This window comes from Amblyomma mixtum, chromosome 3 (assembly GCF_055824585.1).
Source record: "Amblyomma mixtum isolate Tamu chromosome 3, ASM5582458v1, whole genome shotgun sequence".
In the NCBI taxonomy this organism is placed as follows: Eukaryota; Metazoa; Arthropoda; class Arachnida; order Ixodida; family Ixodidae; genus Amblyomma; species Amblyomma mixtum.
Window position 1 is genome coordinate 151659698 of NC_143014.1, and position 17876 is coordinate 151677573.

Genomic DNA, 17876 nt, shown 5'->3' on the forward strand with positions numbered 1-17876 from the left:
TGATCGGAGCCTTTAAGAGCGGTAAGCGTGGCAACTGTAACAGGAAGTCGTTTCTGAAGTGCCTTAAAATACTTCCTCTTTCGAGCATGGCAAACGCTTTCCACCCAACTTCTTCAATTCGTCAGAGGGGCACTAGGAAACCAGTACAATTTGTTCTTGATGAAAACAGTTTCTCTGGCTCTTTGGGGCTGTGCTGATGGTGGTTGTTCGGCAGCAAATGACGCGCTTGTTATTGAGAAAATTATAATTTAAATTCTCTTCCCAGAACTCTATTCAAACTGCTGCCGACAGTAACAAAAAGGATTCCTGATTATCGCCTGGAAGTGAAATGGCTGCGCAGCCTAGCCTGAGAGACCCTCAACCAAGAAAAAAAAGGAAACGATGTCATCGCAGTTTGCCTGTGAAAACGACCACTGGCAGCGTTACTTGCAGCGATACTTGCGATACTAGCATTTTTTTTCTTTTCCAGCTAATAAAAGCTTCGTTTTCAGGGAGAGCAGCCTCTTTCTCACTAAAACGCGGTAATCTCTCAGTACAAGCCATCTTGCGTTTGTCGTCGGTGTTTCTTAGACGCACGCTTCATACTCTGTCCCAGATGCGAACGCATCTATGGCAGCGCTCATTTACTACTTTCATCTGCGTTAGGGAAAACTAGTACTGGTTATAATCTTTTAGACGCCAGAAGATTTAAATTGAGATGATGGAAACGGAAATCGCTCAGGACTGAGAACCAAGACAATGCTCTTACTACAGCTGCGAGGTCTTGGACAGTCATCGCTCGGGAACGAGTTACTTGCATAAACAGTTAGAGTTCTTGGTTCTAGCCGCCGCGGTGGCTCAGTGGTTATGGTGCTCGGCTGCTGACCCGAAAGACGCGGGTTCGATCCCGACCGCGGCGGTTGAATTTCTTTGGAGGAGAAATTCTAGAGGCCCGTGTACTGTGCGATGTCAGTGCACGTTAAAGAACCCCAGGTGGTCGAAATTTCCGGAGCCCTCCACTACGGCGTCTCTCATAGCCTTAGTCGCTTTGGGACGTTAAACCCCATAAACCATAAACCAACCAGTTCTTGGTTCTCTTAATGTTGGCACCACTGAGGTTAAATCACAGGCACGTAGTTACAAAACAGAAAGGATATTAACTTTAAATTACTTATAAAAAAATTATGCATACCGTGCTTGAATATACGCTACTTCTATCTAGAATCCTAGCTATACGCAATGTTACTACTATCGCTGGTTTGGTCCAGGATAAAACCATTTCTCTTAATATATATTTATGAGCATACGACCAGTGCAGTGTTAATGAAGGCAGGTTGATCTTCGTCTTGTTCGTCTCTGTGGATAAACATGATTCGCATTTGTTTGTTTCATAAAGCACATATAGTCTATGTCTACGCAACGACATCAGTGCAGAGTCTGCGTATCCTTCGTCGTGTTTCGATCATCACAATAAGGCAGGGTATAGTTTCCGGCGCACAAACAATTTGTGTATTCCTTTATTCCACGCAGAGGGGGCTAGTGGAATCAAATTCCCGCTCATATCGAATCTATATCTCATTGGCCGGTTTCCGCGGAAACACTATCGCTTTTTGTTGTTGTTCTTGTTGTGAGTCTGCGTACAAGAATATATCTGGGTCTCTTCTCTTTTGATGCGACTGCGTGCCCACGCGCGCTCTGGTATGTGTATGCGTGAGCGCACTGCCATGGTCAAGCTTTTTCACACCGCCATGGTTAAGCTTTTTCCCTCAACTTGGATTACAGAGCGTACCACTTTAGCATATTCGACCCGCCGCGGTGGCTTAGCGGCTATGGCGTTCGGTTGCTGTGGGCAAAGACGAAGGATTGAATCCCAGCCACGGTGGATTTCGATGGCTACGAAACGCACAAATTGCAGCGGGCGGCGCGATGTGTGTGCGCTTTATAGAATGCCAGGTGGTCGAAATGAATCCGGAACACTCCTCTACGGCGTCCCTCATGGCCTCATATTCGTCTTTGGGATGTTAAACCTCTCACACCACAGCATACCATCTCTCTAGTATCCTTGCTTTGCTTGATGCTTCTTACTACGAGTCCTTCCTGCAATACCTTGGTGAATGAGGCTGTATCGTACAGATGAGTTATGTAGCCAATCAGCTCCAGAGGAGCAAGTAATAGGCACTTACCCAGTAACGATGGCTGTCAAAAATTATGACTATAGACAGAGTAGCGAAGCGAACGGCTGCTTTATTTTGAGGATGCGAATGACTGGAACCCCTTCTGTCTTATCTGCGATTTAGATAAACTTGCGACCAGGGCAATTAGGTGCTCAGGTAATACAATCGTTTGTAGATCCATGAACCTTTTTCGTGCGCATACCGAGAATTCTCCGTTAGTCTGTTAACCTCGTGTTACATTTCATTAGCCACTTAAATTAAGAGCACAGCATTCCATTGCACGCCTGGTCTTTACTGACTCCGTAACTGTATGACCATGGCCCCCCCCCCCCCCCCAAAAAAAAAAAAAAGTAATGCCAATTGGCGCGGTGCAGTAACGCAAGCCGCACATGGCGAAATAAGCACTCAGCTCCTACCAGAAGCTGTACGCGGCGAATCCGAGCCAGGTGGAGGTCTGGAAGATCAGGTAGGGGGTGAGCACAAGCGCGATCAGCCAGTTGACCTGTGGAGCCACGGTGAAGAAGGCGTACGCCCAAGCCATGTACAGCACTGGCATCATCGTCAGCGACAGCATCACGGCCAGCACTAGCTCGAGCTGGTGCCTCCGCGTGCTTGGGTGCCGGAACCACGACCAAACAGACTGCACACCGAGTGCAGGCTGGTTGAGAAAAGTACAGCCCCATCTCATTCCCAACAGATGCAAACCGCAAAATGCCCCAGCGCAGAAGTGGCCGTAGTGTGTTAATATCTGCTTCAACAAAAGATGATGCAAAAGGTATTTGACTGAGAAGTCTGTGTAGCCTGTTGCCTGGCTTCGTCTAGATTCTCTCCGTGGAACTGAGTTGACACGTTCGAGCCTGTGAACGAATCGCACGTCTCTCAGCTGCACAAGCAGTTCACAATTATGCAGCCTAGTAGAGCTGGTGCGACTCTAAGCGCTTCAGCTTTGGGTGGGATGTAAATCTTGTTGTTCGCAACTATATTTAGAGGTCACACTTGATGTTGAACGAGGTGAACTGAGAGCTTTACCATTTCGAGCAGTCTTTTAAGCTATATGAAGAGGAATGTCAGATGAATTAAATATCTTGAAGTAGGAATTGCGGGTCACATTTACGACCCAAAGGAGACAGCCCTGTTCTGATCCTTCAAATAGGCGCATGATTTTACTCCTCTTATTGAGCGTTGGGGAAGTTTCTATTGCCGCACTAATTCTGCCTTCCCGCGTTTTGTTTGGGTGTGCGTGTGCATGCGCGCGCGCGTGTGTGTGCGTGTGCGCGTGTGCGCGTGTGCGCGTGTGCGCGTGTGCGCGTGTGCGCGTGTGTGCGTACATGTGCGTGCGTGCGTGCGTGTGCGCGTGTGCGTGCGTGTGTGCGCGCAGTGGAAAAAGACCCCGGTCAGTGAATTTTTCTTGAGGCGGAACTACTCTGCGGGGGCACGACTCCAGAATGGTGCGGTCAGCAGCCACCAGGAAAATACACTGACTGGGGTCTTGCTGCGTTGCATGCGCACGAACTTTCACACACCTTTGCGGACGCCAAACGTCGTGCAATAGGCCATTGGCCCTTGTACAGCTAGCGCCGTAATGCATGAGCTTCGATGACAGCTCACCACGCCAGTACAGGACTCAGCTCACCTGGACACCAGTGGAGCACTCGTGTATTTGCAAGCATAAATAATAGCATCCCTAATCCAGGAGTAGCGCGAATTAGCAAGCCTTTTCAGAGCTCTCGCCCGTTTGTTTCCCTGTCTATGAAAATGTGCCCAACACAGTTCCACTATAAAAGATGGAGTGGGTGCACCTTTCAAGAGAAACGCTGTAGTTGCTGCTGTAGTTAGTGTCGTAAAGAAGTGGTGGCAGACATTTTGGTGTCAGCCGCACTAAGCTAATCATTCGGTTTTGTAGAAACTTTGATCGATAAAAAATGGAGCCGCCTCCAGCGGCATGCTACTGGCAAAGTTCTTCCAGGTTCCTCTGTGGACATGGTTCACATTCTTCCTCACGTCAGTTGTCAATCCGAACACTCGGCAATATGTGGATACATAACTAAACCTTGCTTCAAAAATAATCAGCTGAATATGGTGAGCATGCTCACGACAGTAAATTAATCGCTGCGTAATTTTAACGCGATAGCGTTAAGGCTGCCGTTCAGCAGGAAATCTGGAGGCGTCGTCGGTGTGGCGATAAACTTTAATAAATATTGAGCCATATTTTAGACTATTCTTAAGTTGGCTCTTGGTCTCGTGAAGTCGTTGGCGTTGTGAGTGAAAAATCCCAGGAGAAAAAAACTTAGGTGGCCCACCTAGGTAGGTCACGTGACCTTGTGGCGTCATCACAACCTGCTCACTTCATTGTGAGCGAACTGACCACAGTGGCAGGCGGCAGTTAATGATTGGTCACGAGAGGTTGCCCGGGAAAAGCAACCTTGGTCGTGCAAGTGCCGCCGGTGGCAGCACCTGTTAACCCAGGGCAGTGACGCATTGCTTAAGCGCTGTGCCACTCCGTGAGAACTGGTATTAGGTCTCCCAGGGGTCTATGGATGTTAAGCAGAAAATGACGAATTCCGCATACATGGGCATTAGCCCATTAGCGCTGTCGTGTCATACTCTTAAGGCGAAGCTTAATTGTGTCCTTCAATTTTCAATATTGCAGTAACTACGGGGCGTTAAACTCAGTACATGTCTAGTATTTATCACGGTGTTTCCACATGTGTTCTGGTATAAATGCGGAGACGTTGGCGTGCTTTCAAAATATATCCACTTACATGATAAGTCTCACAATGAGCCTCGTGTTGAAGCGACTGTCTCCATGGTTACCAACAGGAGTGCTAAGCACTGGTAGTCCCAGTGTTCCGTTTTTTTTTTTTACTAAATATAAATGGGCTGTTTTCCCCTTTCTACGAGCATAGCCCGTGCTAAAGAGTTTTCGAGTGGCCAATGAAGGCCAATTGAAAGTATTCACATGGAAAGCGCGAATGTGCTCAGGTCCAGGATTCCTGGACATCGATTTTAATCGTGAGACACCTGTGAAACATTGTAAGGCACTGTTACGGAAATGTCGAAGGTAATGGTTCATTCTTCCGATGCGTAGCAAAATATTTCTTTAAGTTTGTCCACTGCTCGCGCCGACTAGCTCAGAATACCTTAGAAAACCAATGGGGAACGTTTTTGAGGATAGCAAAAAGGTTAATAGCAAAAAAAGTCAAGTCTGACGGGGGAAGATCTGTGGGTATGATGAGTGATACAGTGTAATGTTACGATATATGAACAAATAGCGTTAATAAACCACTTCTCGCTGAAAACTGCTTTTGTCCAGAATTTCTGGTGTTTTACTTAATGCGTCCCCAAGTATTCGCGTGAGGGAAGATTAGTGCACTCATTCTTTAAAGCAAGAAAAAAAAACAAAGAGTCATCTACCACAAATTCAGAGCTTGGTTCACTTGAAATCGGCATCGTCAGCTGCTCTGATCAACAGCGCAGTCGCAGCGTGGATGATGCAGCTGGTAATAAAATTTTGGCCAACTAATTTTTGATCACTCGAGACGTCATGAAAACCACCCCGACGTATTCTGGCTGTTGAGTTTTAAGAAACGCATAAAGAAAGCAGATTGAGCGTTGCAGTGAGCTCCACTGTACACTCGCTCTTTTCTTTAATTTTACGATGAAGGAAAAAAAACCTGTTTCTTTGCTTAATATAAGTCGTATTCCAGAGTGGGAAAAAATGCATTCTTCTAGACATACAGAGCCCACCATTTCTGTCTGGCAGCTGTCATTCCTGGTCTGAAACCAGAAATGGTTTTAAAGGAGGGGGACGGAGCAGGCCCTCCCTCCCCCAAGCGAGAAATTTTACATTAAAGCTATGCTGAAGCTCATTTTTTGCGACCAAAGGTGCAAGAAATACATTGTTCAAGTGGGATCGCCCCCCCCCCCCCCCCCCCTCCGCATATCGGCTCCTCCAAGAGTCACCCATAAAAAATAGGCTCCTATCTACACCATCTGTGTGTGCGCGCATGTGTATGCGCGTGTGCTCGCGCGATAGAGTGGACGCCACGTCGCATAAAGAGGAACTTCTACTCACTGGGCCTAATTTTCATTTCAGCAGTGCCCACGCAAATCAGCGTTTAAGAGAGCATGGCAAATCAGTTACATAGAAAGGTCGTTGCAGCTATGATAAAAACGTACTGCTTACGGTAACTTCAACCCACATCTTTGAATTCTGATGACACTAAATCAGTTTTAGAAGTTAAGAAGCAGTAGATTTCTGTGCACACAAACCTTTACTCTTCAGATAGAGTCGCCAAAGGACTACTAAGAGTATTTTTTATTAAAGTTTTAGCTTAGGTGCTATATCACGAAAGTAGTCCGAGAAATGCATACGCATCCTAAGCTGTTGTCACGCGTATATGCCGCCGGTATTTAGAGGTAAGGCCTGCAGACAAAAGACTGAGAATCCAGTAAAACTGACCGTTTTAAATTTCTCCTTGCACAAAAATCTGCACGCTGGAATGAGTGGTTGTGCGGTATGTTTCCTGCGTTTTTGCGTGTGTAGGTGTGTATGAGAGAGAAAGAAACAACATGAATACCGATAATAGTAGCAAGCTTGAACGAAGGCCAAGAGGTACAGGCGAAATGTCTCAGTTAATATGTAGATTTTCAAAGTTTTTAACAATTCAGCTTCGTAATACATTCAGACCAACAGAATTAGCGAAGTTACTATGCCTTCGGCATGTCTGGCTATATGCATCCGGGAGACTAGGCCAGCAGCTTTGAGCTGGCTGGCCAGACCGCGCAGCACCGGCCAACGGGACGCTAATCACAATTTCATGTTCTGCCATGGACTGGCTTTGAGGGCCTCCGAACTAAGTTCACTGTTTATGTGTGCGTTTAGAGGAATAATATTTCAGAGGAACGCGTCGTCATCCAGTGAGACCATTTATAAATCAGGCACTCAACGTGATGAGCCCATTGTCTGCACAGTCATTATGTCGAAATTCACTGGGCAGTTGCCGGTCCGTGCCGAGCGCAGCGAAAAGATGTGCACATTCCTGCTTTTTCATAGAACATATCTAACGGCAGGTAGGTAGCATATATGTTGCAAGACGACTACAATAAATGGCATGAGATAGTTCGTTACGGACCGTGGTGATAGCTGATAGAGTCGCCAGGTGTGTTTTCCGGTTTGTACATTCGACATAATTTAAAAGCTTTGGAGGTTAGTTGCTCTTCGAAACTGAGTGTAGTCTATAACATGCATGCAGTATAAAATTCACTCTAGTGCCCTTTTAAAGCCCATCGTTCGCGTCACATAGACGCCTGACACAGAAAATGAAAAGGTAAATTGATGCGAAGATTATTTTTAAGCACTTCTGGCCCTATACTAGATGCGAAATGGGCTCATTAGCCTGTTCAGAAGAGCCGAGGTAGCACGTACGGTCTTTGCCAAAAGTAAACAGAGTGCTTTGTTCGCTTCTCATTCATATAACGGAGCCCTCACGGCTCCCCTCAAGATCAAAAGGTCTTGAAAGAAGAGTACAAGGATTCTCCTTGCCTTGCAGAGGTTCAGAGATTGAGAGGTGGCATAAGCGCCTCACTTTACGACTGAGAAGCGAATTTTGCAGCCTCGGTACTACTGGCGATAGGCGTCACGTACGTACTCGACGACATGCATGACATACCGAGAACAATCATATCACGAGCGGAGACAATGCGTTGTTCGTGACCAGAATGGCCCACGCGATCATGACGTTATGACACAGAGCAAGGGTTCTGTCCTAAAAAAGCCGAAGCCGGAAAAATGGAACTAGAATAGGTATAACAAGTTGCCCTTTTTACGTGTAAACTTATGCTAGTGGCTGCGCTGCGATTGTTAGCTTGTCTTTGTCCAAAATAAAAGCACAACGAGCAGGTTTCAAATACCAAACTAATTCCCCGTGCGGCTCCGAGCAAGGCAGTCTCCTATGGCCACCAAAGAAAAGAAGAAATGAAGATATGGAGCATATGGCATCTATGGCCATTACCTACAGAATGTGCCACAAATGCGAATGTAATATCTTGCGGGAGACGCTTTGGCCCAGCACGCAGACGATATGCTCAGTCCTGGGTGCTTCCTGAGACGTAGGTTAGCGAGGGGATCGGGAAGGGTTGTGGGGAGGGGAGTTATTTTACCTTAGTTGTTGGTCTAACAGGGGGATATTCGATGCATCAGCCCCGCTGCAGCATTTAGGGGCAGTAAACGCACCCCAGAGCTCCCGATGCACTAGGTCGCCAGTTCTTAGTGTGCTCGTATACTTAGCAGCGATACTTTAACGACAACGGAATATCAGCGGTCACCGTTTTAAAGACCTCCCAAAACACCTATCGTATTTTATTTTATTTATTTATTCATACTGTTAACCCTCTGCATGAGGGTCATTACAGGGAGGGAAACATATACAGACACAAGTGCAATTCTCTTCGCTAAAAAAAAAAGAAACACTCAAATGCACAGAATTACAGATTTGCACAGCAATCTTCCAGGAACGCGTTCACACCTATCACAAATTTGTCTACATCTGTTTGGTCCACAACGTCACTTGGTAGTTGACTCCAAATTTCTACACAATCGGGAAAAAAGGAGTAGCGATAGACATCAGTACGTGTAATAATAGGCTGTAATACCTTACTGTGATTTTTCCGAGGGCAACGCTTCAGGGGAGGTGTAACATAGTGATGTTTATTAACTTTAACTTTATCATTCATTATCAGAAAAAAAAGTTTCAATTTCTGCTTTGTTCTTCTTACTTCTAGTGATTCTAACTGACACTCTTTTAGCATTTGCTGTTACTTGGTCGTCGCAGTTTGCATCCAGCGCTAAACTCTCTTTTTTTGTGCAGAAACTGTGATTCTTCTTCAGCTGCGTGATGCACACGTCTTCCGCGAAAGAATCTTTGTATCTACTAACCGCTTTTTAACAGTAGTAGCCATAGCGATTTAAAGCTATCTCGGACAGAAATGACGACCTAAACGCAAACTTGGCGTCAGTGGCCATGCGCCAAACAGACTGTACAATGGAGACGTAGTATTGACTTTTCGTTCATGATGTGTCCGTCTACTGACGGTTTTCGCGAGTGAAGACCCTCAGACATATCTGGCAGACAGCGACGAAATGCGACGAGAGCTGAAGATTTGAACATCCGGCTGGTTCTAATTTACGCTGTATTTATCTCCCACGTGACGCACCCACCCAAGGGAGTCGATAGGATGCAGTCCCAGGTCCCTTCTTTGCTCCTTTTTTGTTATTGAGACTGCGGTGTCATCCCTTTCCCACCACCGCCTCATAAATTGATCGTCGCTCTGGCGGTAATGATCTTTCTGCATGAGAAAACCCATTCTCGTTGCCGCGCTCGACGTGCGGCTGATATGCGTTCCAGCGGGAGCAGATGTAAAGCCTGCCACCTCACCTTCCTTCCGTTACAATAAGAAATTAATGTTCCTTACATTTTGTGTTTCCGAGAACCTTAAATTTGCACAGTAGAAGTTCTTCTGTCGGAGGTGTAGGTCCTTGAATGTCAGTTATTTTAGATTGGATCCACTACCGAAGCCTCCATATTGAAAAGATGCCTGGCTGTACGAGCTAGATCCAAAGGTCGGCACCATGTGTACTGAAAAATAATTTAGCCAATGCAATGACGCGTTGCCGTAACACCATTCTTGGGGGCAATTGTTAGAAACCAAGCATGCTGCCACCATAGATCACACGTTCTGTCTAGAGAGAGAGCAGCATGGTCAAATATTAATTAGTGCGCGAATAATGTGTACGGGAGCACGACGCCGTCATATGCAACCATCTAGCGGGCTTGCTTACAAGATCCCCGAAGGGTCAGTCGCACAGATAAAGACAGTACTAAGCAAGTGGCCCGAAAAGAAGAAACATTTATGTATGAATGATATGCCGGCGATTGTGGCTCAAGTTGTCGAGAAGCTGGACATTATTGGTGGAACCACTGAAAATGCAAAATTGCTTCGCAGTGAAGGTAAACAATGATGAGAGATTAAATGAGAGAAATCGAAGGGAGCGTTGTCACAAATGTTAGCCAGGATGAAGCGCTGATGATTCGTGCTCTCACGGTCAATTGATGATAAAAAGATACTGGTATTTTTCATTGGGAGCCAGACCGCAAGCACTCGAGTACTTCCCGAAAGGATAATTCTTAGTCACCCGTGAAGTTTACAACGGCCTCTGCAAAGACGGCTGCAGAAATTTTGGATGAAGGCCAGTTATAATACGGGTCTGTTATGTCTTAATGTTTCGTCCAGTTACGTGAGCACATCAATGGAAAATGTGGGATAAAACTGAGGTAAGACGGGCTTTCGGCTTCACAACACTGTCCACGCTCGCAACTCCTTCGTTACGCAAGAAACTGAAGGTTAACGCGCGTTCAACAGAAAATACCTCTCCTGTTCCCCTCTATTTAGCCTCGGTGAGTCAAGTTTCAACGCTAGAAGAAATAAGTCTGAGGAGCCCGATTTCTCAAAGCTGACGAGCTCAAAGAGACAGGGGAGCGCGACTTTCTGGGTTGCGGCGCAAGCCGCTTCTCTTTATGAATCAGAGGGCATGGGAAGTGGTGTGTGAAGTGCAATTCCGTAGAGGAGGAGCCACACTAGCTATTAGTTGATTTTTAGGGGGAAACCTAACGCTTAGGGCTGCAAGGCATGGTGTAGACGAGAGCTCCGGGCTAATGTCGTCCGCCTATAGTGCCCTTGCTCCACACCAAAATGTCAATATGCGGGCGCTTTACTTTTATTTTCTCTCTCATTCTCTCTCATTCTGGGTCTGTGTAAATGCGGTGGCTGCGGCCGATAATCAAACCCGTGAACTCGTTCTCAACGGCAAGAGGCCATCGCCACTGAGCCAAAGCGGCAGTTAGTATACCAGCCATGCGGCGGCCTTACGTAAAACAGCTTTTGTGAGACTGACCCTAGATGTGTCAGAATATTAGCAGCCTTCCCATTTCGGTGTAGGCACACTGAGAGCCAATGCTGCAAACACTGAGCCAATGCTGCTTCATAATTCCCCGCTACTTTGTCCACGTACTACAGATAGCTGGGCCTGTTAATAAGGAGCGTTAATGCGTTTGCGCATCAATGATTATGCAGCTTCGGTGCGCTGCTGTCTTTCTGAATTTCTTTTTTCCAGCCTCCAGCGATAGATCACAAGTATGGTGCACGAATATTCTGAGTTTTCGATTAGCAAATTCAATATTTTCCTATTCAGTGCGCTCGAATAGCGCAATTCCAAAATTTTTCGAAACGCATCGAATATGTTAAGTTTTCGAATGATTTTGGACTACCTGGCACAAAGTTTCAATAAAGCACGCTGTAGTTTTTTTAGTCGACCGTTTCAAAAACAAAGCCCACGCCACAGCATAGGTTTGGTTTTAGTTTTATGGGGTTTAACGTCCCAAAGCGACTCAGGCTATGAGAGATGCCCTAGTGAAGGGCTCCGGAAATTTCGACCACCTGGGGTTCTTTAACGTGCACTGACATCGTGCAGTACATGGGCCTCTAGCATTTCTCCTTCATAGAAATTCAACCGCCGCGGCCGGGATCGAACCCGCGTCTTTAGGGTCAGCAGCCGAGCACCATAACCAGTGCATAGTATGTTGCCGCTAGGGTATAATTGGGATGGAGGGTTCAGCGTTGCAACGAGTCAATTCGTGTGGCGATGTTCATAATGTTCATATATAGCCTCTATATGTATATATATATGTTCACATATAAGCCGAAATTGGGTGGTGCGGCAGTGCTCACACAGATTTAGGAAACCATACCTTGAAACTCAACCCACAGCTCATGAATCATGCGTAGCTATCGCCCCTCCCAGCTACGTGGCGCTAGCTTATTTGCTGTAGTATCGAGTAGAAAAGGGTAATTTTCTTACACGTATCATGTGCCGATTAGAGAGTTTATATACTGAGATCATGTCGCGCATCCCCTAGTGGAGACTACTGTTGCGTCTTTTGAGAGCTGTAGCTATATGTCCTTAAACTATAGCGCCGTACCTCTGCGCCGCCGCTAGCGTTTATCGGCGTAGCACGATCGCTTGGATTGTGCGAATAGTCGCATAAGTAGCTAATGCTCCTAAAAAATGATCGATTCGTGCTCGATTCCGTGCTATAATTGTTCGAGTCGAATGTGATCGGTGCGCACCTGATTCGTACCTGATTCTGCAGTAAAAATGCACTATTCGTATTAGATTCAATTTTGAAGAAGCACTGTTTCACGCGCCCCTAATTGCTAGCTGCGCTGTTTGGCTACTTATAAGGGTATTCAAGGGTTCTTTTCCCGGCCACAGAGGCTGCATTCCGGTACAGAAGAAACTAACTACTCCCTTGTACTACAGATTTTGGTGCGCGTGAAAAGCCGCAGGTGGTAGAAACAATATTGAGCCCTCCACTAAGGTGTGCTTCATAAACGAGAGCTTTACTTAAACACCTAGCTAAAGCCAGTTAGCTGCAAATACTGCTCCGCTGATCACCCAGCTCCACTTTTCAAGTCGCTATACTAAAATATAATGGAGTAAGAACGCTATATAAGCGGTCTCGTAACACTCGAAAATACTGGCCACTCTCTCATGCAATCTGTCAACCTTGTGAGTAATCCGGGTTGTAAGATGACGCAAAGGTATATATTCAACCAGTGCATTAGTGGCACCGCTAACAATACGTATGAAACCCGATAAGCTCAGAGCAAAAGAAACAAATATTTTTTACGCGCCTCTTTACTATTGTCTTCGCGCAGGGCAGTCATGGTTTTAGGCTACTAAAGCAGGAAATCGGAGAAAGTCTTTTCGTAGCAACTACCGGGATAAGTACATCCCGCGTATTTAATGCCAAACATTTTAACAAGGCTGTAAGTTGAGTAGCCTGTGCTACTTTGTGCTACACAGCGTGCACAATTCAGCAACCACGTTCATTCTCTGTTCTGCGTAAAATTTCCTTTTTGTTGCAATATGGTCTTTCTTCAAGCAGGGGCGGCAGTGGTATATAAAATAAAACGAAACAATAAAGCAGACGGAACCTTTGCTATTCACTAACGTCCATAAATTTTGTAGGGCACAAATACAGGGAACGTACAAGCACTTTCACTGTGCTATTGCTCGAAGAGCTCTCATCCCTTGGCGCAAACGACTTGCGCTTGCTTTCCTGACCGGGCACTGACCCATCCCGCTTCCTTCACCGCGACGAGGACGAGACGCTTCGTCCCAGAACGGTCGAAGAGGGCGGGAAGAGAAGGAAGCAGTTTTGTGTGAAAAGCCCCATTCCTGTCCTCGATTCACGCCCATCTTTCAGGCTTGACCCGGCCTCGCGAGAGCCAGAAGGTCGTGGCACACCGCCGAAATCATGCGCGGAATACTCCAGCTGCTTTTAGCTCTTCTTCCAAGGCCCTTAAACCCACTGGAAGTGGGGTGTGCACGCTGAGGTTCTCACACATTCAGCGAGCAAAGTTCACCTTCTCTGCCCACTGGGCATAAGCCTTAGCCCTTGCCAGTGCATTTACTTAAACATTTAATTTGCCCTTTTCCGAGCTCGGCTTTCATTGGTTACTGTGTCATGCGTTTCACTCGTTGCTGGGTGCAGACCTTGAGGCTTCTTAGTTGTTACTGACAAGTGGTATAGATTTCAATTTTAATGAATTGTTATGCCTTACACACGGTAGCAAACACCAGCGCGCTCTAAGATTAGGAGTTAATTAGGACACACTTCAGACCTTAGTCGATGTAATCGAATGGGAAGATAGCATAGTGTGACAAGGACTGCAATTTCCTTTGAGTGAGCCTCAAAATTATTTGTGCTCAAATGGGATTGCAGGTAAGCTCACCACGCAATAGCCATCGTTCACAAGTCCGCAGAGAGCAGCTTGATGAGCATTCCGTTTTAACTGTTGCCTTCCTTCTGATAAAACGAAGAGCGTATGCCTCTACGGTCACCTACTAATTGACTTTTGTGGTAATTAGTGCCCGTGACATGAAGTTTTCTCAATTCTGACATTGTAGGAGTGCGTACACTGCTTGGGAGTTCAAGTTAAGGCAATTTAAAAAGAGTAAGGGTGAACAAATTGAGACTGTGCAGAACTCCAGAGAGGATTCCTCGGATCTCCTACCAGAGGGGCGAATCCTTAGCATTGAGGAAAACAGGTTTGAAGATTTCAGAACATCTAAGTTCTGACCGCAAATTCTTTGTAGTGTGAAGGAATAAACATTAGAGGCTTAACTGGCTACTTCTCTCCTTTCATGCGCTTTTTATTCTTCTTAGCTAACTCCTTCAATCTAGCTGACTATTCGCATGTAATCGGGAAGATAGACCGGCACCTATAGCTGAGCTGACCTGTCTGATGAATCCAACTGCAAAATCGAATGCGCTAGTCTTCTGCTCAATATACATTAGTTTCGGATAATCAGTGACTAACTGTACATAGCTTTCCAGGCTTGACTAAGGACACAAGGTTGGATTGCGTTTGTTTCTGCGGTGTCAGCAGTAGCCCGCCTGCTTGTTAAGTTTATAAGCTAAGATGAACACAGATCTGAAAGCTTACCCGTCTATTTTACGAACATAGATTTTGATGTTATTCGGAAGCTATTTCATATTCTCGCTTTTGTGCGGCACACGAAACCATTTAGAGATCGTTTAGTGTGAAATACCTGCTGGTGGTGGCATTCTGTCTGCTCGCCCCTTTCAGGGAATAGTGTGGAAAAACGCAACACAAATTTTGCAAATAATCGCCCCATTTCTATTATTTTTTATGCTGGCGAACAATTTGCTGCCATCGACAGACTATTCTATATCAGGCGTGGTTGACAGTCATGGCTGCCCAAGAACGCCTCGGCCTATGGTGTGGAACCCGCATGCTTCGACTGCGACATCTGGAGCCACCCTTAACCGACAAGCTCTGCTCCGTGATGCCACCATCAGTGAATATAAGGCTCTACCAACGACGCCTTCCTTCTGTGGGCGAGGTTACAGCAGCGCTTGCAACATGTTCATCAACTGTCTGCTTCTTGCGTAGGCGCGTTACCTTAGGATGCGCACTGTATTTGTTCAGATGATCGTTTCTAACTGCTGCTTCCTCGCCCCCACTGTAATCTGAATTGGTGCACTGCCTTAGTAGCCTCCTTTTGAGTGGGGACGTCAAAACTAATCCTGGACCACAAAGATGCAAGAATGTAGCCCGAAGTAAAAAAAAAGCAACCAGTGCACAGTCCAGTGACCTTCCGATCCTTACTCACTCGGTGACAAATCATACTGTGGTTGTTCCCTCTGTCACTAATATGTTTGCCGAGTTGCTGGCTGGTCAGAAAAAGATAGCGGACGACATTTCTGGCATTAAAACATCCCATTAGTCTGTCAGCCAGTGTTTTGAAGCTTTCGAATTACATATTACTGCACTCTAATCAACTCCCCGTCCACCCAGAATTTCTAGGTCATCCAATTTCGAACTAAGTTATCAGCTCCAGTCACTCACTGACGTCGTAAAGAAGCTTGTCTTCAAGAATGAGAACCTAGAAAACCGTCCCCACAGAAATAACCTTATCTTGCATGAACTGCCGAAGTCAGCCGGTGAAAATATTTAAACCCAGATGTGAACCACTACAAAGCTGTTAGAAGAAAATCTGCAGATAAGCTGTCCTATGACTGAAAGGCGCCACAGGCTAGGTGAAAATAAGCAGGGCTCTTCACATCCTGTCATCGTTAAGTTAACAAAACTTCCATGACAACATACAAATCTTAAAAAAATGCTTCGAAATTAGGACTGAATGTCCGCTTCACCGACTACCTCTCGGATAAAGTACCTTTTATTTCTAAAACGCTATGGGATGCTTCCACTTCTTTCAGGGAAAAAGGCAGGAAAATTCGCATCAGTTGTGATCATATTTTTATCGCTAAATGCGTTACAACTGGTCTGACGCAACTAATGCAATAGTCAAATGTTCCGATAACAGGCCCTAGTCTTAAACTGACAGATCATACACGTGTGTTCTTGTTGACTCCCTCCTGCTCCACCTCCTAATCTTAATAATTTTATGGTGTTGAACATTAGTGCTACAAGTCTTATAAGCAAGTTCCCAAGCTTGTTTTTGCTAATTTCGTCGCATTCCCCGCATATCCTTCGTGTCCCTGAAACGTAGTTACATGATGGTATACTACGTCGAAATAACCCCTCCAGGCTTCAACGTTTGCTTAATAAAGCACGTTAAGGGGCTAGTTGGTGTTGCATTGTTTCTAGACGAGTAATTGGGCACTACTTATTGGAGACGAGCACACAGACAGACATGACAGGATGGGTGAGCGCCCGTCCTGCGCCCGTTCGTGGGTAGGGCCGCGTCGCCGTCGCCGTCGGTGTAACCGAGCGCAAGGGGAGCGAGGGAAACGCGAGCGCGCTACGGTTGTGCAGGTTGTGCCGACTGGTTGGCGCCAGAGTGGTGCGCGCCGCGCGAACCGTCGCTGCCGTCGTCCGTCTCCACTGCATGTGCGGAAGTAGGGTGGCAAAGGGAGCGGAGGTTGTTCTGCGGCGGCACGCGCATTCACGCGCTGCCCCGTCTCAGTCGCGCCACGCTTCGCTCCATTGAAGGACGGTGCTGTGAAATGTGTTTGCACGCCATAGATTGTCCGCGTAGGCCACTCTACTCGCAGCTTTCTCTTCTTAGTATAAACCGTCCGCTTATGAACCAGGCATTGCTGCAGCAGGTTGAACATATCCCCATTCATTTCTCCGACCACAAAGCCACCTCATGACAATCAAAGACTGGGAGAGGAGTGTTACTTGAAAAAAGAGTGTTTTGTAACTGTGCATGCATACAGGTATCTCTCGAATTTTTTACCTCAATATATCGGAAGATCAAAACACTTAAAGAGCTGCGCTCAAATTCCTCATTAGGGAGTATTATAATCGTCCTTACAATTCTAACCGTTCATGAAGGAGGCGCCACTAAATATTTTTTCTATTTAGGAATGCACTTTTTTCCAGGAGTCGTCGAAAGCTACAGCTCCTTGCCTGGCGAAATCCGTTCACTTCCGTTTCAACAATTTCTGGATGTCATCGAAGATCGGTGATGCTTCTGCATGGGCGCCTTGTATCATAATTTCTAGATACTTTCGCATATATGTAACGTATATGTGTATGAATGAATGCATGTATGAACACCTTTTATATGTGTCTAATATCCCTACTCCTGCAATAGGGGAGGCAGTATGTACAAAAAAATTAATTACTATTTTTTTTCGATTCGCAGTATCTGAACAGCCGCGTTAGGACGTCATCTGAGGTCAGAGCGATAAGAGCTTGCTCCTCTGTCAATGTGTGGTAAGTTAGCTGTCTTTGATTTCGGGAAAGAGCGCAGCGCTTAGATTGTACAGAAAGTTTATCTATTTTCTTCCCCTCATGCTTCGTCGCATTCTTTACTGTTCTGTGAAGGGCGTCTCAGAGGAGACCAAAACGCTTGGTGTCAACGGCAATATTGCTTGATGCTGTCCGGAGCTTTCTTCATGATTCCTTCTTGCCACTGGGCTACCGATGTTTATCTTTTGAACGTTGAGGCCGTCCACAATAGCGATAAAACAAGGGCAAAGTTTTGGACCAAGCTATAAAACCAATAACGCTACCTTAGTCTCTGCTGTACAACACCAATGTCGAAGTTTGCTCCACGTGTAACTTTCTGCTAAAATAATTCCCTCGCAAGAACGTGAGGCG

General features: G+C 46.1%; 1 protein-coding gene across 1 annotated transcript in view; it reads right to left on the minus strand.

Moving 5' to 3' along the window:
- LOC149352371 (uncharacterized) overlaps window positions 1-17876 on the minus strand; it is a 79981-nt gene that overhangs the window by 16237 nt on the left and 45868 nt on the right. Inside the window, exon 6 of the mRNA XM_089577148.1 lies at window positions 2570-2793. Within this exon, the coding sequence (XP_089433274.1) occupies window positions 2570-2793 (224 nt within the window). The remainder of the gene's footprint in view (window positions 1-2569; window positions 2794-17876) is intronic.